Source organism: Microchirus variegatus, assembly GCF_963457635.1.
Source record: "Microchirus variegatus genome assembly, chromosome: 4".
NCBI lineage: Eukaryota > Metazoa > Chordata > Actinopteri > Pleuronectiformes > Soleidae > Microchirus > Microchirus variegatus.
The window spans coordinates 32475443-32502942 of record NC_139805.1 but is presented as its reverse complement, the minus strand read 5'-3'; the positions used below and the strand labels follow the sequence as shown (position 1 = coordinate 32502942).

The window sequence follows — 27500 nt, the reverse complement described above, 5'->3', positions numbered from 1 at the left end:
CTAATGATAGAGGGTCTAACAATAGAGGGTCTAAAGATACAGCCTCTAACGATAGAGGGTCTAGCGATATAAGGTCTAACGATAGAGGATCTAAGGATAGAGGGTCTAAGGATAAAGGGTCTCACAATATAAGGTCTAACGATAGAGTATCTAAGGATAGACTATCTAAGGATAAATGGGCTAACGATATAAGGCCTAATGATAGAGGATCTAAGGATAGAGGGTCTAACGATATAAGGTCTAACAATATAAGGCCTAATGTTAGAGGATCTAAGAATAGAGGGTCTACCGACATAAGAAGTGACAATAGAGGATCTAAGGATAGAGGGTCTTACGATATAAGGTCTAACGATATAAGGCCTAAGGATAGATTGTCTAACGATAGAGGGTCTAACGATATAAGGTCTAAGAATATAAGGCCTAATGATTGAGGATCTAAGGATAGAGGGTCTAAGGACATAGAGTGTCACTTGCTGAGTGTAAAGCCCCCTTGAAGCTAACTGTGTTTGTGATGTGGGGTTATATAAATAAAAGTGACTTGACTTGGCAAAGTAAGGCGGAGTGTCATGTTCTGTGCCAGCGGGAAGGAATAAATGCCCACGTCCTCCAGTTCAAGCCAAGTGTCCATGTGTTCATCACCTGCCAGAGTGTTAGCCCGAAGTAGCTAACACGTCTTTGCTTCATGACCACTGTCCAGGAGCTAAAACAGGAACGCTAAACACCCACCGCAGTAGCTAAGACAAGATATTGCTGAGTTCATGGCACATTTATGATGATATAGTATGAACACATGCACATGGGAGCAGTAGAGAAACAAGCACACAAGAGTCCCAGAATGCCTCAATGACTCAACCTCAGCACATGTGCCGCGACAAAATAACACGATGATGAAACTGGAGGTAAAAATTGTTTTATGAATGAAAGCTTTGGATCATGACTTTAAAAAAAAAGAAAAAAAAGAAAAGGAAATACTCACTCGTGGCCACACCTCCTCCAGGGAGGTGAAGGAGGTGACGAATGAGTGAGCCATGGTTCCTGCAGCGGGGATCCCGAACAGGAAGCCAGCCTGGACATTACTGGTGAGATCAAAGCCTGGAAACAAAGAGTCAGGACGTGTTCAGACAAAGGGCAAAGAGGCATTTTTGTGTAAAAGTGGCTGCATCCACCCCGAAGGCCCAGGGGTGGCGCTGTAATGCAGCCACAGAAATACACCAAAAGTAGAGTACAAACTCAGGTGAGGCCATGACATCATCGTTTACCCAATGATGCATATTTGCTGTATACACGAAAACGCAAGGGTGGCTTTTTCCAGATTAATTCACTCTCGAAAAAAGCATTTAATGGCTAAAAAAACACTGAAAAAGATAATGCAATAAAGTCTAGCTCCCAGAGAAACACTGAACTTCTCTTAAGTAAACTGTGATTCACTAGTTCTTTAAAAAAAACTCCTTGAGGTTGATTATGATTCAACTTTCACCATAATAGAGCATTTTAAATGTCTTTGGGCTACGTTTTTGTAGTTTATTCAATGTTTTATTTTGTTGGCATTTGTAAAGCAGCTCACAACTCTTATTTTGAAAGAGGTACAACAGTAGATCGCTCTCGTACAGCTTCGTTGTGCAGTCGCCAAAACAAGAACAAGCGAACACAGCAAGCGCCTGAACATGTTTGACTGGATAGGCAGCATTTACCTCCGATGTGTGTGTAGCGTGAGGCCGTGAGGCCTCCGTCCGGCCCCTGCGCTCGCCTGAGGCCCATCTCCAGCAGCTTCCTCCTGGGACCAGCTGCCAAGCGGAAGCGGGCTGCGTTACTACACACCAGACTGCCAACAGAGGGGAGTGGGGGAAAGCACATTGTTTTTTATGACCCCTGCTATAGTAAAGCATTTGCACAGTGTTACCTAACAGCAGAGGAGGGGGAAGCCACCGTAACATATAATGGGGAGAGAGCACAAGGTCACATACTCAGAAGAGTAGGTAAAAATAGAGGCACGGCTGTTACGTAACAGGGGTTAATTTTTCTTTCTCTGTGATTTCGTTTATGACATAACAACTATGCTGCTCACAGACAAACACCTGGATAAGTGGATAAATAAGTCAACTGTGTCGTATAAATTCGCATAATTAATTACACAATTAAAAACATGACACATATTCATACACACATCACAACCCGACTTCAGTTTAAACTTAAAACTGCTCCTGGTCTCCCTCATTCCTTTTCTCTCCCCCCCCCCCCCGTGTTTTCCCTTTCACCACAACCGGCCGAGGCAGATGCTGCACATGTTTAAATCTGGCTCTGTCAGAGTTGTATTGTTAATCTCTTTCCACCGACACCAAAGTGTTTGCTCATTGCGTTTTCTCTTCTATTTTAAAAGGTCGATGCCTTGAGATTATGTGTGTCCTGAATTGGCGCTACACAAATAAAAGCGAAAAGAACGAAAAGGTAGATACGGTATCATGTGTATTATGGCCACATGTAAAAAAAAAAAACTGAAAGAAGGGGATGAATTAGAGATGAAAATCCTGACTTAATCTCTATAATCTCATTCTGACTTTTTTTCCCTCATAATTCTGTCTAATCTCAGAATTCTGACATTAGTCTCATAATTCTGATTCAATCTCTATAATCTCAGAATTCTGACTTTTTTCTCCTCATAATTCTGACATTTTTCCTCATAATTCTGATTTATTCTCTTTAATTTCAGAATTCTGACTTTTTTTCCCTTCATAATTCTGTCTAATCACATAATTCTGATTTATTCTCTTTAATCTCAGAATTCTCTTTTTCCCCTCTCGTAACTCTATCTAATCACAGAATTCTGACTTTTTTCCCCTCATAATTCTGTCTAATCACATAATTCTGACTTAATCTCTTTGATCTCAGAATTCGGACTTTTTTCCCCCTCATAATTCTGTCTAATCTCAGACTTCTGACTTCTGATTTCATCTCTTTAATATAAAACATAAAAATATACCCTAAAATGAAAAATAATAGCTGTGATAACCTCTCTGCGTGTGTGATATAAACACGACTTGTATTTACATCTTTTTGAGGTCCAAAAACCCCCCCATAAAAACCTATCTTTGTGGGGACATTTTGTCTGGGTCCAGAAACTTTAAAGGGTTAAGATGGTTATCAATGGGTTTAGGTTAAGGGTTATTTACTTAATTGTGATGGTTAAGGTTAAGGTAAGGGTTTACTGAATACATATCTATCTATGATGTGCTCTCACTAAGATATAAAAATGTGTAAAAAGTGTGTGTGTTGTTACCTGGCATAGTTAACCAGACACAGTAAACTGGTCTCCAGCAGTTGAACGACAGCCAGAGGACCTGCCACCTCCATCAGGGGCACCTGCAGATATTAGATGTCAGCGCGGTTTATAAACACTACACGCGACCTTTGACATCTTCCGTCCTCTCACCCTGGCAAACACCACGGTTCCCTCCGGCACGGAGCGCAGCGTGACACCCGAGCAGTCCAGGCCTTGCAGGAACTCGAAGAAGTCGGGGTCAGTGGCCGGAGGCAGCACCGTGCGAAGGAACTCCACATCTGTGGAACATCGTGAAACACAGAAGCTGGTTAAAAAAAAAAGACTTCATCGACCTTCAAGCTCACATGCTCTCTCACATTTCCCATAATTACACACACACACACACATTTATAACAGCTAATCTAATCCAGCAGCTACAGAGTCACCTCAGTGACCGTGACTCGTCCAGGACCGAGATGTCTATGACAAGAGTTAGAGAGCAGGGATTAATCGATGTAATACTTGGTTTGGTACGGTTTGGAATGGTAAAGCCCTGGGTCGGGCTAGATTAAACCAAATTAGCATTTTTACCCGACAAAATAATTGTAAATATCTAACGTTTGTCAGATTATAAACGTTAGATACTTACAATTATTTTGCCAGATGTCGACGGAGGCAAAACTTGGGGAACGAGTTCCAGACGGACAGCGACTCCAAGTCGCGCCAAAACTCAGTAGCCAATCAGCAGGCAGCTTCCTAAGGCCCGCCCACAAACAAAAAACCACAGCGTTAAAAAAACCAAAAAAATACCGAGGTCTTTTAGGTTTCGTTTACTGACGTAACTGGCAACCCGTGGTTTGCTCGTCAGCTGAGACTCTACCGACTGCAATGATTGGTAGACGGCGGTAGGTGGCGCCAAAATCTGCAAAATATACTTTTTAAATGCAAATATTTTGTCTGTACTGTTGTTGTTGGTGAGTTCAGTTTGTTACATGAACATTATTCCTGAGTCTCTGTGACATATTAGGAGGATTTTATGACCAGTTGCTTTAGATTTATTACATAATGCACCTTTAAATCTATATTTTATTTGCTTGTTAAAAAGTGTGAACATATTGACACAAATCTAATCTAATCTAATTATTTTGGTACTACTCCGAATGGAAACGCGAAACAACACGTACCGAACGGGAATGAACCGTTCCACACGATGGAAACGCGGCTTTAGTACCAGTATCGTTCCAATATGGGTCAAAGTCAAAACAAGCCAAAAATCTTACATATTTCACAAAATGTAAATAAATAATTTAGTTGGACAATGATCTGTAGTTTAAGAAAGGCATTTCTTGCGGTTACAAATGATATTAAAGCAGAAAAACGCAAATACCTCTTGAAATGTGATGTAAAACAAAACAAAATTCATTCAAAAACAGCACATTGGAACATTCCTGACGCTCTAGTAGTGTGTGTGTGTGTGTGTGTGTGTGTGTGTGTGTGTGTGTAACATTCAAATATAAACAAACAATATAAACTTCGACTTCCTCGTGTTTTTAAAGCTCCACGTCCGTGTAAAGGTGTGTAAACGGACCCTCGCAGACCTGTGACCCACTCATGAGCGTATTTTATGGGCTAAAGTTCAAGGATAGACGCTAATCTTCCCTCAAACACTGACGGTTTCCCCCCACTGCGCTGCCTGGATCGTGAAGAGGGTCACTCGGCGTGGGTGTTGCGCAATCCGCTCCGTATGCGTCAAAAGTGGGCAAGGGCGGCGTAAATAGCGCTCTTATTACTTGTTATTTATTAAAATATCAGGTCGTGTTCGCGTATTATAAACAGGTTGGTGAGTGTCTCACCTTCGTGTGTGAAGCGAAAGCTGCGCAGGAACAGCTGACAGTCGTGCAGACCGGCGAACAGCGAGAAGCCGCCGCCGAACGGGTTATCCCTGAAGAAGAGCTCGAACACGGCGGGCTCCTGGTGGCGGCCGGCCCGCCAGTACGAGTACGCCATGGTGAACTGGTAGAAGTCGGTGAGCAGCGGCGGGACCCGCTCCCGGAGAGACCGCTCCATAGTAGCAACAGTGGCGGCGGCGGCAGCAGCAGCAGCAGCCTCTTCCCCGCAGCATGTGTTGTCAGTGGACGGCGCTGCCATGTTGCTCCTCCAGCCCCGGCTCCTGGTTCACTGATGCCGAGATGTCTGGGACATGGAGTCCCCCCCTCCCCTTCCCTTCCTCCTTCTGCAGCTCGAAGCTCAGCCTCCAGAAGACCCTCCTCACTCACCTGATGTCACACGTTATCACTTTCCACTGAACTTTCGTTTCAAAATGTCACGGGCTTCGTTTGCTGTAACACAACTATTGGGACAGGCATTCTTCACGTGTTTTACTCATCACACACCCTGAAAACTGAGGAAGCTAAATGGAAGCCAGCCACCACTGATGTGCAAAGGGCAAGAAGATTAATTAAGACTGATTTGATTTATTTATTTTAAGCTATTCCAATGGTCTTTCCTTGTGACACTCTTACCAGCGGCGTTTCAAGAACATTTGGGGGGGCCATCCTACCCCCAAAAGGGACCCTGGTGGTTATTGTGTGTATATATATACACAATAAATGTTAAATTTAAATGTACTTTTCTACTCGTAAAAAGCACAAACAGAGAGTCAGTTTACTTATTTGAGAGCTGCTCATTTGACTTCATTCGGCGCTGCTGCTTTTCCTACGCCTTGCAGCTCCAAGTACTGTGGATGCAGTGTGACGCAGCAGGAAACTTTTCAAGCACAACCTGCGATTGGAGTCAGATTATCCTGAGGTAAACCAAAACTACTAAACCGTGCCGATGAGTGTACAGATACTGCAGCAAATGCTGTGATGGTAGTCTTGAGGAGCACTATACCAGGTCTGAACGAGGCCCCGGGCTGCAACTGACGATTATTTTTTCTATAAATCGAGTATTTTAAGTCTGATAAATTTTTGAAAAATGTTGAGCGATGTTCTCAAACTTATCAAGACGTGATGATCAAAATAGTTGACAATTAATTTCGTAATCGTTTAATAATCGATGAACCAAATAATCGTTATAATAAACTGATTTAATCCAAAAAAAAAGCAGCATGAGCAGCATCAGTCAACGACCTCCACTCATCAATAATCTTATAAATTAGGACATTGGTCCATGCATGGTTCAGTGTTGGACACACACACACATCTATATGTTTTTCCCACTGTCAAATCATGTCAAAGCGGTCCACATGCTGAGTGTGTGGACAACTAACTACACCTTTGACTGGTTCTGGTCTTTATCCCAGTTCTCCTTGCTGCCCGCTGCCCTCTTCCGCAGCCGGGAAGCATCCTGCGACTTCATTGGTCAGCGTGTGCTTCTGTCCTCCCCATATGAAATGTGTAGGCTGTCCCGATTGTCCCTCCCCCTCCGCATAGACAAAGCAGGGGCTGAGCTCGATGGACAGAGCCGAGCGGACCAGGCCGACGCCTCCCGATCGCTCCAAACAGGGGTGATACAAGCGGCCGCTGCTGGGATGCATGTACAGAGCCTCGGGACGGAACGGGACGGCCAGCTTCTCCGCGCCGCCGCAGTACGACAGCAGCTCCTGGTCTCCCTGCAGCAGGTGGGTGAAGACTACAGGTCGGTCGTCGCAGCGCAGGAAGTTCCTCTCCCTCCCGCACAGGGACAGGAAGGGGAAGTCCTCCTGGTAGCGCCCGCTCTGGTTCGAACGCAGCCGGCTGAAGAAGAAGACCAGGAAGTGTTTGTCTGAAGAAGAGAGACATACGTGTGGTCATCGATAAAAGTTTAGAAAGAGAAGTCTTTGTTTATAGACAAAAATCAACACTATCTCATTATTTGTCAACCAAAACAAAAGCTACAGAGTCGGTTTGGGATGTGATTACATTATTGAGAATTCTGATCAATAAAAACATCATCAATATCAATATTTTTTGGGGTGAATTTTCATTTTCACTGGAGAAAATCATTAAGATTTCAAGTGAGTGATTTAAAAATATATTTTTAGCTCACCAACAACATACAGTCCTAACGTGCATGTGTCACAAGGGGGCGCCTGTATCCTGAGAACCATGTTTATGTAATATTACAGCATTTTGGAACACTTTTTGGCAACGTTTTTAATGATTTTAAGTAGTTTCCTCTGGATCTTCATGGTCCTCTTAACACCTAACCCCTTCTCCAGTTATTAAATGACGGACATTATATTTCTGACTTAATTTGCTCAGTCGGTTATTTATTTTAAACAATGTTTAAATGCTCCACAATTAAAACAGGCTGCTTCCTAACCTACACTGTCTGTTAATAACAAACATAACAACAGTAAAATATTAAAACTATTATACAGTATACATTATAGACATTATACTTGAAGTTTACTTGTTTTATACTATATTTTATATACTTAAGAATAGTATAGTGAATTATACTTGGCTTATACTGAAAAGTATAAACAGAAGTCTAAGACTAAGTACATTAATACCAAGACTTAACTTTACTACTTTAACTTAACTTTACTACTTTACTACTACTATCCTTTAATACTAAAGATTATACTTGTACTTTAGTATACTTGTTACTTCTTTCTGCCACAAAGTAGTAATACTTAGTATATCTTGAGCCAAATACAGAATAAGGACAAGACATTGACTCGTGCTTACATTTAATTTAGCAGAATAAAAATGTTTTAAAGAAGTAAAAAGTATACTAAAGTACAAGGATAAGCTTTAGTATTGAAGTATAAGTGAAAGTCTTAGTATTTACTTAGTCTTAGACTTTTGTTTATATTTTTTAGTATAAGCAAAGTATACTTAACTATGCTAATTTTAAGTATAGAAAATATAGTATATAAAAAGTAAACTTCAAGTATACTGCCTCAGTTTTGGTATAAAATAAGTACACGCGTAGTACACTTGAATAAACTACTTTTTGCTAAGGGTATGGCAAGTTATGAGGACAAATTTCATTCAAAACTATCCTTGTGAGGACAACTCTAAATGACTTTTAGAGGGTTAAGACCTGGTTTTAGAGTAAGAATTAGGTTTAAAATGCATTATGTCTATGTCTGCCCATACAAAGAATGTGAGACCAGCGTGTGTGTGTGTTTGTGTGTGTACCTTTAAAGCAGGTGACAAAGTTCTTCATCTTGGTGTCATCGAGAAAAAGCTGTAAACACGACACCAAACACGGGGATAAGAATCTAGTATTCTATATATTGTATGAAATGGCGGTGTCACACACTCACCTGTCCCTGGTGATCCATGTAGTAGAAGTACTCCCGGATGCGTGGCTCGGGGCTCTGGCCCTGGACGTAGGCAGCGGTGCTTCTCCGTGAGGTGAAGCCGGCGGGCAGGCACCGCATGGCGGCCACAGCTCTGCCGCTGAGAGCCGCCGTCCGGAAGAACAACATTGCCGAGCAGCAGCAGCAGCAGTAGCGGCGTCAAAGATTTTAAAACACGGAATAAAGGACAAAAGAGGACAGAAAAGAGAGGTTAAGGCGCTCTCTGCTCGAGCTTTACGCTCATGTTGTTGTTTACACAGCTGGAGATTCAACCCGGAAGCACTTCACCGCTGCCAGTTTGTGACTGTTGCCATCTACTGGACACTGTTGGAACTTTGTTTATTATGAAAATTAAAAAACTGGAAATATAGACTTATTTTTACCTCAGTTTGAATAATAAATGACATTATTAGAGTATATACGGTACAATAAATCACCTCGAACTATATTTTTTTATTAACAACAATTATTTTTCATGGTCACAGTAATGAGATTCCTGACAATAACATAAATATACGATCATAAATGTGCATTAACAATCAAAATTCATTCTGTCATTTCTTCTTATTCTTCGACTTGTTCATCTACCACCAGCATTTTCACTACCAGGAATACTTTTGCGTAACTGTGAGGAAAACACTGCAAAAACATCCCCACATAGAAACTAAAAAGAGAGCACACAGATTAAACGCAGATGGAATACCACTACTGCAGCAACCTACACACCATGTATTTGGTGAATACAACAGCTACAACTCTTTCTGTGTGTGTGTGTGTGTGTGTGCTGATGAAAGAGGAACATAAATAACAACATTCCATAGAGACACTGCTGCAAACACACACACACACTCACACACCACTATTCTTCTGAGGACACTGCATTCACTTCCATTCATTTGCACAGCTGAAATAACTCACTAACAATTTAAAACTTCACCTTAAAGTTATAGATCACGAAATCAAACTAAATAACAAAACATGTTCATGAACTATCAACATTAAAATGTGTCCTCACAAGGTCAACATGTCCTCACAGATGTGTCCCACAGAGACAGACAGAGGGAGGCGTCTTTATAACAACAAAGAGGCGGATTCATGACTTGACCTTCATATACAGTCATTAAAAACCCTCACAACACTCCAACAACACTGTCCAGCTGTGAAAACCACATTTCCCATCATCCACCGCTCACCTGTCCCGTTTCCTGACCTCACCTGGAGACTCCTCTTCCGCCTCACCTCCTCCTCCACCACCTCCTCTTCCTCCTCCAGGCTCGGGCGGAGTTCAGTCTTGTGTTTTTCCTTGAATTGTCTCTCTTTCTGTGGAGTAGAACACACACACGGACTCATTCACAGGATCGACCATGGAGTTATAAACTGATGTTCTTGTCTTGAGTGCTGTGTTCACGGACCTCACAGTAAGTCTGTATTTTACAGTTGTCCGCTAAAGTCGGTTAAATTAGCCAAAGAAAGAAGCAAACAACCTGTTCACCAACGTCGCTGGCGTTGACGCGGTATAACTTGCACCAAACTCTTCAACATGGCGCACAAAATTTTCGTTTTCTACGCGTTCAATGCGTTTTTAAAAAATAATAGTTTATTCGTTTTGTGCATGTGTGTGTGTGTGGGGGGGCTGCGCGCGTGTGTGTAGTTGGGTCTCGAGGGGTTCACCGTTTAGGTGCGTGGTGACGTCATCAGCGTCAATTTCGTGAGGTTTTATTTTGACATTTTTAACGTGAATTTAAAGTAAAGACAATGGCGTTTGTTCGAGTTCGAGTTTATGTGGCGTTACACGCACGTTGTCAGCCCGAGTTCATGCTAAAGTCGTTTCTTAACCGGTTAAATTAGCCAAAAAATTACCAAACAACCTGTTGACGCGGTATAATTTCTCTTTAAACTCTTTCAAAATGACGCACAAAATCTTCGTTTTCTACCAGTTTTTGGATAGTTTCTTTGTTTTAGCTAGGTTTATATGTATGTGTGTGGGAGGTGCGCGTGTGTGGTTGGGTCTCGAGGGGGTTCACCTTTACGTTGCGTAGTGACGTCACCAGCGTCAATTTTGTGAGGTTTTACTTAACGTGGATTTAAAGTAAAGACAATTGCGTTTGTTCGACTGCGGTTTATTGTTTACAGTTTCTGTGGCGTTCAAAGGTTGCGTGTGTGTTGGTTTCGGTCAGCAGGTATGAGTCACCCGCCCCGTTCAAACCGGGGACACCGGGAGAGAAACGGGGATCACCGGGAGAGAAACGGGGACCACCGGGAGAGAAACGGGGACAACCGACATTACCGGGACCCCCACGATGACAGACGTCCATCGCCCGACAGTGACAGGTGCGTTCACTGACCTGGAATAACAGGTGGACTTTTCCCCTCTCAACTAGCAGTTTGTCGTGTTTTTGTTTGTTTTTATAAACAAAAGCTCTATAAACAAACAAAAACACATGCTAGCTTTGAATGTTATTGCCGCCATTTTGTGTCAAACGTGTTATCTGTTGTTTTCTGTCCATAAATACTTCTTTCAAAATACAAGTAGAAGAATTTTTGTTATAGTCAGTGAAAATGTACTTGTATTACAGAATATATCTATATATAATAGGTAAAAACAGTTATAGCTACTAATGTATAATATAAATGTACAGATTGCATTACTGTAGAACTGTTTTAAGGGAATTTTATGGAAGATTTTATTGGTCTGATTTATCTGGTGGTAGCCTATTATAAATCGCCTAACTCAATTTCAAATGTAAACGATAGTAAAATGCTGATTTCCACACGAATACTAAAGCAAAGCAGTGTCAGTCATAGGAGAATAAGTACATTTTTAAGCTTCTGTTAATGTTTTTATATTGATGTTCATAAAAAAGAATAAAAAATCTCACTAAATTAAGTAAACGACTTGAGTGCATCATCCACAACTGGTGATAAAGATCATAAATGTCGCTCTGTCTGTGTCCTTAGTTCATATAAATGATTGGATAACAGGGCTCTTTAGTTTTAATGGTAGTTTATTAACTTTAGCTGAGGTTTAAGTTCATTTCTCTTCATGTAGACGGTCTCCTCCTCCTCATTTTCTGTCGTTTTACAGCAGCTGACATCTGTAATGTTACATTCCTGCCTTGCTCTTCTCTTGTACTATTTCCTGATTCCCTCCTACTTGTTGATCTGTCCGTGAAGTTCTTCTCCCGTACTTTTCATGTTACTATGGCAATGGGTAAACTTTTTTTTTTAGCAATACTATAAAAGAACAACTACATGTGGAAAAGTTTCAGTTCTTCAGTGAAACCAGGTGTCCACTTTCATTTATAAACCTAAAAAAAAAACATGCCACAATAGTAATCACTTTTGTGTCTTGTGTGCGTCGTAGGGCGCCCTCATCTCGACCTCCATATTACCCCAGAGAGGCGGACTCTGCTCCCACACATGTGCGGGACGTCCCCAGAGTGAAGCAGAAGGATTCTAAATGCATACACATGTGCTCCAGGAGAGGTGAGTCAGGATCTGAGCTGTATAAAAAAAACAGAGTCTGCTGTAATCGGACTTTAGTTTCAGTGCGCTTCATTTCCTCCCCCCCTCTGCTCTGCGAATTACTGGACTGACTGGTTCTCTGGTGTAAACACACCTCTTTGCTCAGAGTCTGGATTTAAACAAGGAAACATGAACCGTTAAAAAAAGTGAGAACGCCTGAGCTCGATACTGGAGCCTGATGCTTTAATCATGATCTGCTGTGGCCAACATATTCCACCAAGCAGTCTGCCGTATTAGTAGTTTATTTGTGAATAAATCCTGATGAAGATGAGTCCGAACGCCCCTTTTTATGCAGTATTCAGTGAAGTTTTTGAACAACGCAAGACTGGAGATTAATTTTTCGGTGAATGTTCAGTTAAAAATAGTCTTTTTTTTTCATTTAGAGTTGGGAATTGTTTAAATCAGCCATTCTCAACCTTGGGGTCCCGACCCCAATTGGGGTCGCGAGATGATTTCTGGGGGTCACCAAACATTTTGGAAAAATATTTAAAAAAATAACTTTTTTTTTTTTTAATCAAAATTAATGTAGCGTCCGATCAGACGTTAGAATGACGACGAGCGGTTGGGCCGAAAAAGTACACTGGATACACCAGCTTTTCACCACCTGACCGCCATCTGGAGATCCGTGACAGCGGAGAGTTTTTACCTTTTTTTTGCCCCTCATTTTTATTAGCGCTGCTTTGATGGTCAATATCGGACAGTACAGCCATGTTTTTGAGCTTAAAATTAATAAGTACAGTGAAGAATAGTTTCCACCCTCGCAAAAAAAAAAACTAGACAACATTTGACACTAAACCTTGACAGTCAACTCTCAAAATGCTGTGTAATTCCCATCCCTAGTTATCATTTCATTTCATTAAAAAGGAAAACAAAGTTTCCCATCAATATGATGGGATGTAGCGATTATTGTCGGTCTACTACTCGCGTGAAAAGTTACCCTCTTGATGCTGCTGTATGTTTTTCAAAAAAATCCAAAAGTGTTTCTAAATAAAAACGAATAGCTGAAGTGTGATCCTAAGTGCTTGTCTGATATGTAAATGCGACGTAGCCAACGGTGTATTGATCCGGCTTTGTTTCAGCACCGCGGACAGTGCTTTATCCATCATACCCATCATGCGTTCACACCGGTGTGTGTGTGTGTGGATGGCGGGGTGGCAGGGTCGCGGACAGCCGTGCATGTTAAATTTGGGGTCGCGACTCATAAAGGTTGAGAACCACTGGTTTAAATGATGAGTTTTAAGTACCTTTTTTGTTTTTGAGAGCAGGTGTTTCTGTATTCGCAACAAAACACAAATAGAAAAAGAACTATTTTTTATTATGACACATATCTTGTCAAAGGTTATTCTAGTATTGGCAGAGTGTGTCCATGAAATTCTCCTTTAGGTTTACTTGCATGCTCTAATTTCTCCCTCAACAGTCTAGAACTTAAAGAAATTTTGATTAACCCTCAGAAGACATTGGGTTAGGGTTAGTCCCACAGAGAGTGTCTGACCTCATCATCATGATCGTATCAGGCAAAGAAACACGTTAAATTGGAGGGATATATTTCAGTTTTTCCCACGCGCCCTCTCTCCTCTCAGGCATCATGCTGATCTGCGCCGTGTTGACCAACGCTCTGGTGCTGATCTGCGTGGTCGCCGCTCAGATGGTGTCGTCGGGCATGACCTCCGCCCATGCTGGCGGCTTCAACATCAACTCCAACTTCAACCTGCAGGGCACCGAGCTGCAGAAAGCCCGGGAGCTGGACATGCAGTACAGCCAGATGAGGGCGCCGGGGATCTACGGCGGCATTGCCTTCAGCCTGACCCTCGGCGTCGTCTCGCTGCTGTTTGTGGTCGCCGGGAACAAACCCGCGCACCAGATGTCCAGGAAGCTTCTGGTCGGAGCGCTGGTGTTCCAGGCGGTGGGCGCGGTGGCGTACGTGGTGGCCGTCGGCCTCTACCTGCACTTCATCATCGGCGTGAACGCCACGGATGTTTGCCAGCAGCGGGAGAGGCTGTACGCGCGCAGCGGCTACACCTGGATGAACTGCGACGTGGGCGGGGCGGACGCGGCCGTGGCTCTGTTTGGGCTCATCACCGCCATCCTGTACACGGCCGGCGCCGTGCTCACCGTCAACACCATCCGAGGCGTGAGGCGGTACCTGCAGGAGCGGAAACGCAGGGAGGCGGAGAGACCGAGGGGCCCGGTGAGGGCTGAAACCAGCGCCGTGTGAGAGCACGCGGCGCACATCTGGAGCCTGGGTTCACGGATTCCCATATTCTGTGATCACACCTTTTTACAGGGGTCGATCACCATGGAAATCTCTCACTAACTGCTAACTTTTTACATCAAGAGAATCAGATCAAAATATGTGTGTTATGAACAACACTATCAACAGACGACAGACGGCTCATGACCCTAATCACAATACAAATCATGACGAGAGTAAATTTTTGCAACTTGACTAATATAGCTGTATCTGTAACACCTAAGATTTTATTTAAATTGATAAAACAAGAGTGTACAAGAGATGTTTAACTTCATTTTATGACGGTTCCTAAAAAAAACAACCACTGTCATTGTTCTCAAGCTAAATAATCCACACAGTGACCATTAAAGTAACTTTTCCATGTGACCTCACTGGACTACTAAAGAGGTCACATGGCACTGGTTTGTACGTTTTTCACCCACCATTAGGCAGGGATTTAAATGTTTGTAACTTGTAACGAATTAATGTGTTTTATACATATTTTATTATTAGACGTTTATAATGTAAAGATTTTGATTTTAATGTTTTTATCTGCTCAGAATTAAACCACCACTCCACCACTGTGACTTTTCTGCTCGACCCCTGGTCATTATGAGTAACTGAATAACTAAGTAGCCTGTAGAGGGCGTCAGAGATCTGAGCACCCTCTGTCCCCGTCCACAGGCTTCCTGCCAACAAGAATCACACATTTGCACACAAACTTTAACCTCAGCACAATTCAAATGTTAAGCCCTAAACTTAACTAGTTCCTCAGGTTTTTAGGTTTTTTGAGGACGACTGCTCGTGTTTATGCCAGAAAAGGTCCTGAAAGGACAACAAATACAAGTCTTAGCACAGAATCAGTACTTTTAAGGTGTGACAGAATGTGAGGACCGGTTTAGTTGTCCTCACGTTTTGAAAATTGTCCTTTTTCTGGTCCTCACAGAGACGTATGTACAAACACAGACAGACACTGTGCTGTCCACTCACTCTCTTGTCTGTCCCTAACAAAAGAATCCAGTGAGGTAATTATCCATGTTCTAATTTTACCATCGCATATCACCATCACAATGCCACCGATTGTATCACGGCCACAAAACAAGACGACGTCACATTGGCCGAGAGAAACGCAACCTTGTTGCCTCTCGATGTGCAACACTTTCAAGATAAGAGGGAAAAAAAATATCAGCTGTCCAAAAAATCCTCTTGTGTGGAGGGCAGGCTTAACTCTTGATAAAAAGGGGGGGGGGACATATATAAAAGAGGAACAAAAAATGGAGTCAGAGATGGAAATGAATCAGTTGTGGTTATCTGAAAACTTTTTAATTTATTACATAGCAAAAGTAGCTCTGTTGTGCGATTTGCCGTTTGTAAAGAAGTGTGTAAAACTGTTCAGAGAACAGCTACTGAGCTGGTAATAAGTGAAGGATCCATTTACTCACCACTGCAGCACCACTCTGAACTCCGCTCGCGCCCCCCCAACAACAACAACAACACAGACCTGGAAACGTGAGCCGCCCCGAAATAATCGTCTTTTTCTCTCAGAGAATATTAGTACGCTTCAGTGACGAGGTCACTCGTAAGTATTAAACTCCTCTAGGAGTTAGTTAAAACAGTTTCACTAACTCCGACTACTGTAAGGCCGTCAGCCACGACGAACGGGAGGTTCCGCCTCGACACACAAAACCCCAGAATGGTCCAAAATCTCCAAAAGTACCATGTATGTAAGTCAACTCCAAAGTCTACAAAAAAGCAAAAAAAGCAAAAGTGCTTCTTCAACTTAAAGATATGATTATAAAATATGGAGATTTAATCAACGGAAAGTGTTATAAAAAATTGCATTTCAAGGGGGCATAAACCGTAGAAAATAAAGTAAAAAAGTAACCAAACTGTCCCTGGTCCATTAAACTGATCGGAAACCTCAGAGGTAGAGCTGCACGAGTCTCCACGAGCGTAAAACTAACAAATCACATGTTTCCAATCATTTACGATTAAATAAATATATATTATCTTTTCTTTTCTTTGTCCTGAACAAACTTTTTTCTCCTCTTGCTCACCTGTGCTTCCACTGTTTTTGTGGCTCTATGTCACGTTATAACCACGCCATCCAGCAGAGGGCACTGTGAGAGGAGCAAGGCCATAGATACTAGGAACTAATAGGAACTAAGGCCGACTAAAACAGGCAATCGGACAACTTGCCGAGCCCCGAGTATGTACACATAGAGGAGATTTATTACATGTAGGTGGCGCTGTAATCAGTACAGCAGTTTATACGTCATCTCCCATGTCCGGGTCCAAGACCGGGGGAGGACAATTTGGTGCATGTGCAGAACACCAAGTCCGACTAAGCGTATACATGCAGCAGTAAGAATCGCATTATCCAGGTATGTTAGTCTGACTTACACTAGCTCGATTTTAGTCGGACTAACATGACATTAAGAAAATCGGATTATTGTCTTAGTCTGACTAAGAGTGGACTCAAGATAGCGGCGTGGAAGTATTTTGGGTTCTATATCACGGACGACAAAGTCACATATAAATCTGCCGAGTCACCTGTTAGCGTAGCGGTTTGGGTAACCAATAAGGAACTTTATATGTAGTAATGTAGTATTCATGTTTGATGTTCTTCAAAGGAATGGTGTGAAATGTGTTCAAACTTAGGTTTACGGTGAATCGTGCAGCCCTTCTCTGAGTATTCTTTGGAAGGATAAGCGGTAAAAAATATGAGTGTCGAGACCCGACTCCCAGTTCAGTCTGAAGTCCAGGATGAGACACCAGACCAGTAGGGGGCAGGAGTTAAAGGGGTGTTACAAAATAGTCTGCAGGTTTCTGGTAGCTGTGTGCTTGCTGGTTGTGTGTCTGCATCTGCTCCTGCTGCTGCTGGATGATCTGCCGCACTTCCTCCTCCAGCTCTGGCGGAATGATGAGCTGGTCGTCGGGGTCCGGCTGCGCGGGAGCGTTGAAGTAGCCTCCTTGTTTCCTGACGGGGGCGTCAGCCGCTACCTCTATGACATCCTGGTTCCTACCTTGGCAGGCGACGGAGCCGTTGGCTCGAGCCCGGCGACCCAGAGTACCAGACCGGGACTCCCCGCCGAGGCAGGGGGAGGAAGGAGGGACGGGTGAGGGAGACTGGGAGGAGAAGGGAGACGGCGACGCCTCGTGGCGTGAGGCGACAGAGGGAGGAGGTGGGATGTTTGTGCTTGGCTGAGGATGAGTCGGACAATCGTGGCGGTGCAGACAGTGGACGTCGGCTTCCACCTCCACGCGGCTGCCGTTGGAGAAGACGCCGGCGATGGGCTCCTCGTCCTCGCTGTCCAGCCCGTTGTCGGACAGCGCTCCAGAGAACTGCCTCTGGAAGCAGCCGCTGCCTCCACATGCTGGTCTCCGCGCGCCGGCTCGTCCCAGAAAGCTGAGGTGGGACGTCAGGGGCTCGGTTTGAAGCGGCGGCTCCTCCGATGACGCCGTGGATCCCACCTCGCTGCTCATCTCAGACGTGCTGAACTCGCTGCTGAGCTCGCTCACCGTCCCTGAGGAGGCCGGCGGCACCGGTATGCCGCTGTCTCCGCCTGCCGAGTACTGGTGTGCGCTGGCGTGTGCGCCCGGGCCGGGGCTGGGCGGCGGCTGCTCGCAGAAGCAGCAGCAGTCCTCGGTGATGCTGAGCTGGACGACGACGGCGCTGAGGCTGTCGGAGCAGCCGTAGCTCTGGGCCAGCGTCACCAGCTTCTTCGCAGCAGCCAGAGCGTCCGGCACGTTCCTGACCGCCTCCACCGCTTCGCTCGGAGACAACATGTCCCATAATCCCCGGCTGCCCAGGAGGAAGAACTCGTCCTGTGGTGTGAGCGTCACCGTGGAGACGTGGGGCTGAGGGGTCACAGACGGGCACAGGAAGGAGTAACCCATCATTCTGGTGGAGTCGGTCACGCCGCTGACTTTGTTATCCTGTAGAAGAAGAGGAGGCCATTGTTTTATCCTCACACAAAACTGGCTGAATTGCAGTTTAATATTTTGTGTCTTTACCTCGGTGATGATGGAGTTGTGCTTTCGCACCCTCTGGTACTCGGGATCCTCTTTGACAGTGTGTGTGCTGGAGAGTTGCATAGCTTTGCCATCTCGGCACAGAACAGCCTGACACCTGCCTACGTTCGCGGCCTTCAGCGTGAAGCATCCGCCGTGCTCGCCGGGAGCCACCGGGTCGTGTCGGATGTGGCATAACGCGGCGGCGCCACCCATCCTCTGACCTGCAGTGCCCAGCTTCCTGCAGCAGACAAACACAGAAACAGTACGGTGAGTGGAAGAAGGATGATGTCATGATCGTATGTGTGTTTTTTTTTCCCCTGCTCTAACGTGTCGTTACCTCTGCATGGTGAGGAAAGTGTTGGTCATGTAATCCTCCTGCCTCTGGCCCCGGTGCAGCTCCTCTGCCAGCACGTCTCCCATGGTGCACTGCAGCAGGTAGGGCACCTCGACATTCCGGTCTCCGTCAAAGACGCCGTACAGAGCTTCGCGAACGCCACAGAAACCGTCCAGAGCCAGAGCGGCCACACACAACCTGAGGACAACAGATCCGACCACCGTTAATCTCTCATAAAATCCTCAGATCGACCTTTTAATAGATGCCCTTTCCTGAATCTTCAGGACAAATCTTGAGAGAATAACACAATTAGCATTTCAAGCAAGTGCTCTTTGAATATCAAGACGGTATTATTTGCTGAATATTCTAAACCCCAGCGCATGAGAGCGAGTGGATGTGATGCAGGGTTCAGAGTGTGTTGAGCTTAAAGGGAGAAGCTACCAAGATGCATTCAAAGACCCTGGTAAATGTCCATTTCTACAGGATGTACATCTGTACAACTTTTTATACCAAGTACCCTGAGAAAATATTGAGCTCTTGAAGTTAACACCATTATCGCTAACGCTAAAATTAGTGTTGGGCACTAGGTTAGCGCACGTTAACGCATGACACGTTTCCTTGACGACTGACCGGAAAAAGGCATGCGTGACGTCATGTTTACGTGCCGCGACACAAGAGTACAGGCACCGTTTACCCGTTAGCTCCGTTAGCTCCTTTAGCACCGTTAGCGTGCCTACAGTCGAACCGGAGCGGTCTGTTTATTAAAGGAAAACAGCAGCGCTACAAATAACCAGCGTACCTGTGTACTGCGTATGTGTGCCTCAGTTTAGCGTTACTTTAGAGACTAATTTTAACAATCCGGAGTCAAGTAAACATGATGTAGTGCGCGTCTTTTTCCGGTCAGTTGTCATGGAAACGCGACGTGTGTCAACGTTGACGCTGTTAACCTCGCGCCCAGCACTAGTTAAAATACAGTGACGTAAATGGTTCGGGTAAAGTCAGAGCTACGGACTTATTCTCTCATCATCATCATCCTCCTCTTCCTCACATGTAATTCACACACTGGTTTAGAGGGATTAGATTAAGATGAAGCCTCTGGTATACACAGAAAAACAGTATTTCTTATTTTCCTACCACCAGAGGAAGCTCACGCACCACAATTGCCAATCATCGATCTTAAGCATGTTAATGCATTCAAGAAACCACGTAAAATGTCATCACTTCTGCAACTGCAAATAAGCTCCTGTACATTTTTGCTGCCGCTGCCACCTTCTTATAATAGATGCATCACAGATTAAGTATCTATATATACGCACAAAGATCAATAAGAGAAAACTTCTCTGGTCTGCTGAAGTGACGCTTTTCAAAAGTTTTATCATCCAGATTAAAATAAAAAACACACGACTCATCTCTTTACTCTTCAGCTGCCAACTGTGACATCCGACGAGCAGAGTCGACGCTTTTTCCATAACATGTTTCACAGCGATCCATAAATATCGTCGTAGGCTATAACTTAGATTTATGCCCTTTTCGTGCTCGACTCGACACGTTTCCTTTCGTTTCATTGTATTTTTTTTACTGTGACGGTGTGTGTGGAAAAAGTGCTGAATCGTCTCAATTAAGTCCATAAAAAAAGGATGCTTAACAAGCAGAGGGACGGAGACAGATGTAGAGGGGGGGGGGGGGGGGACTGACTTGTTTTTGACTCCGGAGGCTTCGGTGTAGCCGTGGCTCCACACAGCGGGGGCCCCGTGACTCTCACTCCCACATGTCGCAGAAGGAGACGGGTCCACTCGGAAACATCGGATGTTACTGCAGGGACGAGGAGAAAAGAGGGGAGTTAATATTGTAACTGGAACACTGCAGTGTGTGTGTGTGTGTGTTTGTTCATGTAAGCAGCTCTCACTTGAGGAGCTCCAGGCTTTTGTGGTCCAGGTTGAGGCGAGGATTTCCTGTGAGGTCCAGCTCCTGAAGCTTCGGAGGAAGCGTCTCCGGCAGAGTCACCTCTGTCAGCTCGTTACAGCTCAGGTCGACGCACTGAAGACAGGGAAAAAAACAAAGAGAGGCTCAGCTCTTTTGGACTTTTTGGGACGAGGAATTGAACATAAATTATTCAGTATTTTCAATAAAAATAATGTATAACAAACATTAAACGGGTCATCAAACATGTGTATTTGCCTAATAATTGACAGAACAATAAATAATAATCAGCCAATGCAAGTTATTAAATAAATAAATGTTGCTGAGTCACGTTAACCTCTAAATTGACAGATTATGATGGCAAATATTAGCCGATTAATCAGCTTTACCTCTCATACAAAAGGTGTTATTTGATGCAAGTAAGATTATTCTATAAATAAATAAAATAAATAAGCGTTATATAGGAAAACCCAGCTGATATTATTACTGTCATTGTTACATCTACATATTATTATTGTCTTTTTGTGCGTTTAACTGATTAGGTGAACACTTAAAATTCTGCACTTCTTTGTTTTGTATAAATTAAACATATAATATATTAAATGTCATCAAAACTATAAACTAAAAATTTTATTGCACTTATTAGCATTTATTATAATTAAGTTCCTGACAAAAACAATGTGTGAACTTGCATAAATAATGAATACTTGACCAACTCCAGATAAATACGAGATTTCATGTTTTTTATTGTTACTGTTTTTTCAACAATTAAAAACAAGGTTTCCGACTTTTCAGCTTCCTAAATGTTGAATATTTTCTGGTTTCTTTGCTCCATTTAACAAAGAAATTATTAAACTAAATAATCTTGGTTTGTGGACAAAAACAAGACGTTTGAGAACATCATCATGATCATTATCAACATTTTCTGATACAGATTAACTGATTATTTTGTTGTTTAGATTGTGTATCTTTATGTAACACAGCTTGAATACTTTTTTTTTCCGGGGGTTTTAATCCTCCTTTAGTTTCCTCTTGAACTGATGAACTTTAAAAATGTTTCCACATCAAATAACATGCTCCGTTTCAAAGGGAACAACCTGCTTGCACTTGATACTGTAACATAATTATTAAGCTCCTCAGTTTCCAGAACACATCAACATCAAAGTTAGTGAGGAGTGCTTTCTGGAAATCCTGTAATCCAGTTCAGCTCAGTGCACCAGATGATAAGAATCTCTCCTTTTGGCCAGTGTTAAAACAAAACAGGCAACAAAAATAAGTTTCAAACTCTTCAAAACATCCTGGATCTGTTACCAGGACAGAACCATGAAATTAGAAAGGATTTTTTGATTTGGACTAAACCAGGAAAGATTAAGACAGAGGTAGAGAGCAAGACGGAAAACATAAGGTTGTAGTTCCTTAATTCCCAAAACTAAATCCACAGGGTCCCTGCATTGGGAACAGCTGATGCAGGTGGTTGTGGGTTTCAATCCCCCCCGTGACTTACTTTGATCTCGGGCAGCTGCAGGACCTCTGGGAAGGCGTTGATGCAGTTGGAGTGAGCCGACAGCGTGTGCATGCGCTGACAGCTGAGGATGGTGGTGGGCACAGCCCTCAGTCGGTTGCCGCTCAGGTCCAGCTCCTCCAGCTGCTCCAGTCGGGCCAGTTTACTGCAGGAGGAGGAGGAGGAGGAGGCGCAGGGATGATTATGTCAACGTTCAGGGACTTTTTTAACGACACTTTTAACATTTAATATGGTGCCAAAAATTGAACGAATGTCCAAACCAATACTCTTTGGTATAATACATAAAAATATAGCTATAAATTGACACAACTAACTCACATAATGAACAAAACCTTCGTTAATAACAATGACTTTGAATTAATCAACACATCTGTTGGAATAAACTTAAAACAAAAGTATTTATTTTTTTTATATTATGTTTGCACTTCAGTCAGCGGATCAGTTTACTCCAGGTGAAAAGAGCAAAAGTGGGCATGCAAGTTTATTTCTTGCAAATTGTACATCGTGTTCTACTGAAGAAGACCTGAAACTAGTGATTGGGACCATTTAACGCCTCAGGAAAATGTTGACTGACATCATAAATCAAGTGAGAAATTGGCTAATTTTCCCCTTAGCAGTGAGGTTCTTTCGGTGGCTTGCTTTGATGTTTGCTGGAAATGGGCCTCTATACACCTATGTACATATTCCATAAAAAACCAGACGTTTGCAGCTAGAATAGTCGTTTACCTCATTAACAATGTATAGAGTGTATTTCTGATTAGTTTGATGTTATATTCATTGAAGGAAAAAGTGATTTTCCTTCAAAAATAAGGAAATTTCTAAGTGAACCCAAACTTTTGAACGGTAGTGCATGTACATAGGTGTATAGAGGCCCATTTCCAGGGTTCTAATGGTACATTGTGTTTGCTAATGGCGTTAGAAGGCTATTGAATGATTAACACTTGTGCAATGATGTTAGCACAGCTTATTTTGAATAAAAATCATTATTTGTAATCTTATCCATGTCTTGACTATATTTTCTATTCATTTTGCAACTCTTTCGATGAATAAAAGTGTGACTTTTAACGGTAAACACTGGAGGACGGCTGTACGATGTAGACCGGCTTAATTCAGTTCAAAGTGATCATGCACACACGCCGATATTGTTCACATGCAGCAGCTCTGTGACGTACCTGGCGGTGAAGGTCTGCAGCTGGTTGAAGGCGAGGTGAAGCACCCTGAGGCGTCCGTGCGCCGTCAGCAGAGGCACACACTTGTCCGTCAGACTGTTGTTGGTGGCGTAGAGCTCCTGCAGGCTGCTGACGTTTTCCTCCGATATGCTGGCCGCCGGGAGGTTGTCCAGCTTATTGGCCGACACGTTGAGATACCGCAAGCTGCGAATGCAAAGATACAAAAAGAGGGAAATGCAGATAAAAGGAACGAATTAGCGAGGGAGAAATTAAACAAAAACAGTGTGTGTGTGTGTGTGTGTACCTCTGTGCCTTCATGAACAGGTTGTGTGGGAGCTCCGTCAGATAGTTGTGCTGCAGGTCAAGGACCTCGAGCTGCGATCGCTCCAGCCTCTCAGCCAGACGACACACTTGGTTCCAGCCCGCGAGAAGCTTTCTCAAGCTCCCACTGGACAGCAGCCTGCAACACAAACAACACAACAAGCTCACTCTGTGTGTGTGTGTGTGTGTGTGTGTGTGTGTGTGTGTGTGTGTGTGTGTGTGTGTGTGTGTGTGTGTGTGTGTGTCAGTGGAAACAGCTCTGACAGACGAAGGAAACAGAAAACACTCTTTGCTCTCGTGATCTAGTTTTCCACTGAGGCTCAGTAAATACGCCTCTGAACGATGATGATTACAATGACTACGATCATTAGATATTTATGACACCATTTAAATAATTATTATTAAATTATATTTCCAACGTGCCACATAAAAAATCCACATGGGGGGGAAGACCGTTAAGTGCTCGAGTCTATCATTTTAATTGCTCAGTTGATCGGTGACGATGCTCGTGGTGCATGGGACTGAAAATAGCACTGCGCTGCTGAAGTTATTCAGCTAGAGCTGCAACGAACGACGATTTCTGTAATCGATTAATCTGTCGATTATTTACCCGGAAATTATGATGTTCTCGATTCAGTTCTAATGACTCCTTTGTTATGTGGGGCAAATAAACAATTTAAGAAGCTGAAACAATCAGAAATCTTGTTTTAATCATGAAAAAAAGCTTCAAAGCTTTTAATTGATTATCAAAATAGTTGACGATTAATTCAGTAATCGATTAATCGTGTTATTCCACAAACATTAAAGCAATAAAAACCATGACAACTGACTGGAAAAAGACTTGAGTGACACCATGTTTATGTGCCACGACACCGGAGTCCAGGCACCGTTTACCAGTTAGCTCCGTTAGCTGCATTAGCTCCTTTTAGCGCCGTTAGCTCGCCTACAGTGGAACTGGAGCGCTCCGTTTATTAAAGGAAAAGAGCAGCGCTACAAATAACCAGCGTACCAGTGTACTGCGTATGTGTGCCTCTGTTTTTAAAGTTTAGCGTTACTTTAAGGACTCATTTTAACAATCGTAAACATGACGCCACGCGTGTCTTTTTCCGGTCAGTCGTCATGGAAACGCGGCGTGCGTTAACGTCGATGCCTTTAACGTGCCCATCACTACTATAAATTTGCCTCCAGCACCACAGACCACTTCATGAACAGAGCTTGTGACGTGCAAAGCCTACGACGCTCGTCTGAAATGCTAATATCACTCAAAAGGTACAGTGTGTAAAAGCTGCTGCTGAAAGTCTCTCACCTCACCTCAACTCACCCGTCCCCTCCCAACATGTGTAGCCTTCAGTCAGCATCAAAACACTAAACGGTGTTTAATTTGTCCACGACGGACGACTGTGAAAACACTGACCCGCGGCCCCAGATATAAATAGAAAAGGCTCTTTCTGAGGTCATGAAAAACAACTTTCCATACAATCAGGGGATTGTACATGGTTTTTACACAGGATTTCTTTTCAATATACAGTCATGTAGTACTTGTTTTTGTAGTATCTGGTTGTCTTGAAAATGATTCAGTTTTTAATGATTTCTTCTGTTATACGGAGCAAAGAAACCAGAAAATAATCACATTTAAGAAGCTGAAGAATCAGACAACTTGTTTTAATTCCTTAAAAACACTCAAAATAGTTGACGATTCATTTAATAATCAATATTTTTATATTTCCCAGTTTCTTTGCGCCATATAACAAGGAAATTAAAACTGAATTATTTTAGTTTTTTGGACAAAACAAGACATTATTCGGTCATTTTCAGGTTTGGCAATCACTGATCGACATATGGATTAAACAACTTATCACACACATTTCTAAGAACAAAAATGTGTTTTTTGTAATAAATGGCTATTAAGAAAGAAATAATTAGTAATATTTTTTAATAATCAATTCATAGTAGTCATTTGTAATGCACTGATCAGAATTTATCAATAAGTTCCTGACAAAAACAATGTGTGAACTTGCATAAATAATCAATACTTGACCAATTCCTTAAATAATAGTCACTCCAACTCCAGACAAATACAAGATTCCATTTTATATATTTTATTTATTTTTTTCCAATAATTAAATCAAGCTTTCTGATTTTTCAGCTTCTTAAATGTGAATATTTTCCAGTTTATTTGCTCCATTTAGCAGGAAAATTAAATTAAAACTGAATTATTTTATTATGAATTATTTTTTGCCCAGGTTTGGCCAACACCGATCGATATTTTCCGTCATTTTGCGACAACAAGAACAAAAATTAGTTTTTTTGTAATAACTTGCTGTTTAAGACGTAATAATAGGCCAAATCCAGTTATTGAAAAATGGCTAATGTTAGCCCAACTGATAAACATGAGTATAAATCGCATTAAAACTACTTAAGGTGTGCAAAGTCCGTCAGATTTAGAGTTAGGTTGGGGATAAAGTAAGTGTTTCAGATGTTGAGTGTGTGTTTCTTACTGTATGGGCAGCTCCGTGACAGAGTTGTGACTGACGTCCAACACCTCCAGTCTGCTGCTGTCGCACACCCAGGCAGGGACACATCCCAGCTTGTTCCTTTAAGAAAACAAACACACTTCACTGTTTACACTGTCAACACAACAGAGGAGCAGGGATCCGCGTGAGTTCGCCTACCAGGACAAGTCCAGGACCGTCAGGTTCTCTGGCACGGGCTGAACCTCCAGCTGCTGCAGCTCTGCAAAGAAAACACACAAACACACACACACACACGTGTGACTTCTTTATTGTCTCTGCATCCAATAATAATCTGTTGTACCTGCTCTACAGCAAACAGTGAATAGCGCCTGTACCATTATGAGCCGCGTGCAGGCTCTTGAGGGCGTGGCCACTGACTTGCAGGTTGGTCAGAGTGTTTCTGTCACAGCGGAGGACCTCGAGTCTGCAGAGACAGCGGACATCCAGCTCCCGCAGACCAGTGTCCCTCAGGTCCAGGTGCACGATGTGGTCCAGATGCTCCGGGTCCCCGACCGTCACCTTTTGAAGCTGGTTCAATCTGTTTTAACGAGGAAACGGGAAGCCAGGAAGAGACAATTTAAGGAAGCAGGAAAATCACTAACTTATGAATAAATAAAAGAAAATCACAGCCCTCTGGGATGCTGAAATGTGGAGCACATTCCTGCTGCAGCATCAGATTTTCTTCTTTTACCTGACGTCGACGTGGTGGACAGACAGCCACTGCAGTCCGACCACGTCCAGGACAGAGAGCCGGTTCCCTGCCAGAGACAGCCTCTCCATGCCTTTGAGCTTCTCCAGCAGGACGGGGATGCCGCTGAAGCAGTTGAAGGATAAGCCGAGGTAGCTGAGGCCGTCCAGTGAGCCCAGCTCCGCGGGCAGAGAGGTCAGCAGGTTACTGTCCAGGAGAAGCGTCTGCAGACTGGACACAAACAGACGTGATCTTTAGCCAAGAGCAGGGAAACGATCATTTAAGCTATATTTGTGGCTAGGGCTGCGACCATTAATTGATTATTAATCATGCATTATTAATGCTGCATTTTTCCTGTTACACTACACTGCACTACAGTCAGTGCTGACAAGTCTTTAGTATGTGACGGTGGATAGATACAGACTGTCTGGTTCACAGTTCAAGTTGAATTATGTACACACAAGCTTTCAACACAGGTTAATGATATAAAAGGCATGGTTTGCAGGCTGGGATTTAAAAAGTGTGTTTTAGTTTAAGATTTAGTGACAATGAGGCAAAACCACAGCACAAAATACTCAAAATGCTCTTGTTTTGCATGTACGACCACCGCTACATTATTTAGAACTGTTGCTAATGATGCTAATGTCATCATTCATGTCAAAGTGTCACTTATGACATTCATATCTTGCAAAAGAGAGCAAAACAAAAG

The 27500-nt window shown here is 43.2% G+C and overlaps 4 protein-coding genes across 4 annotated transcripts in view; 1 reads left to right on the top strand and 3 right to left on the bottom strand.

Annotated features, from left to right (window-relative positions):
• naprt (nicotinate phosphoribosyltransferase) overlaps positions 1-5506 on the bottom strand; it is a 12097-nt gene extending 6591 nt beyond the window's left edge. The window contains exons 1-5 of the mRNA XM_083888776.1: positions 5110-5506; positions 3428-3555; positions 3275-3357; positions 1692-1822; positions 977-1092 (exon numbers count right to left, since the gene is read on the bottom strand). Coding sequence (XP_083744902.1) covers positions 977-1092; positions 1692-1822; positions 3275-3357; positions 3428-3555; positions 5110-5404 — 753 coding nt within the window. The 5' untranslated portion in view covers positions 5405-5506. The remainder of the gene's footprint in view (positions 1-976; positions 1093-1691; positions 1823-3274; positions 3358-3427; positions 3556-5109) is intronic.
• Positions 5507-6295: 789 nt separating this feature from the next.
• Positions 6296-8822, bottom strand: cUnh8orf82 (chromosome Un C8orf82 homolog). The gene is made up of 3 exons (XM_083888011.1): positions 8517-8822; positions 8389-8437; positions 6296-7021 (listed from the first exon to the last, which is right to left on the bottom strand). Exons 1-3 carry the CDS (start codon positions 8679-8681, stop codon positions 6552-6554), a joined length of 684 nt encoding a protein of 227 aa, XP_083744137.1. The 5' UTR covers positions 8682-8822; the 3' UTR covers positions 6296-6551.
• Positions 8823-10734: 1912 nt separating this feature from the next.
• Positions 10735-14755, top strand: LOC310925545 (MARVEL domain-containing protein 3; the record flags this gene model as incomplete). Its single annotated transcript, XM_083887521.1, has 3 exons — positions 10735-10883; positions 11917-12038; positions 13658-14755. The coding sequence occupies 3 exons, from the start codon at positions 10735-10737 to the stop codon at positions 14290-14292; spliced, it is 906 nt and encodes a 301-aa protein (XP_083743647.1). The 3' UTR covers positions 14293-14755.
• A 968-nt stretch (positions 14756-15723) lies between these two features.
• Positions 15724-27500, bottom strand: part of LOC310925959 (PH domain leucine-rich repeat protein phosphatase 1-like) — a 26668-nt gene continuing 14891 nt past the window's right edge. The window contains exons 6-17 of the mRNA XM_083888041.1: positions 26795-27022; positions 26439-26641; positions 26263-26323; positions 26089-26184; positions 23574-23729; positions 23273-23473; positions 22083-22245; positions 20565-20695; positions 20354-20470; positions 18662-18856; positions 18325-18562; positions 15724-18246 (exon numbers count right to left, since the gene is read on the bottom strand). Coding sequence (XP_083744167.1) covers positions 17104-18246; positions 18325-18562; positions 18662-18856; positions 20354-20470; positions 20565-20695; positions 22083-22245; positions 23273-23473; positions 23574-23729; positions 26089-26184; positions 26263-26323; positions 26439-26641; positions 26795-27022 — 2932 coding nt within the window. The 3' untranslated portion in view covers positions 15724-17103. The remainder of the gene's footprint in view (positions 18247-18324; positions 18563-18661; positions 18857-20353; positions 20471-20564; positions 20696-22082; positions 22246-23272; positions 23474-23573; positions 23730-26088; positions 26185-26262; positions 26324-26438; positions 26642-26794; positions 27023-27500) is intronic.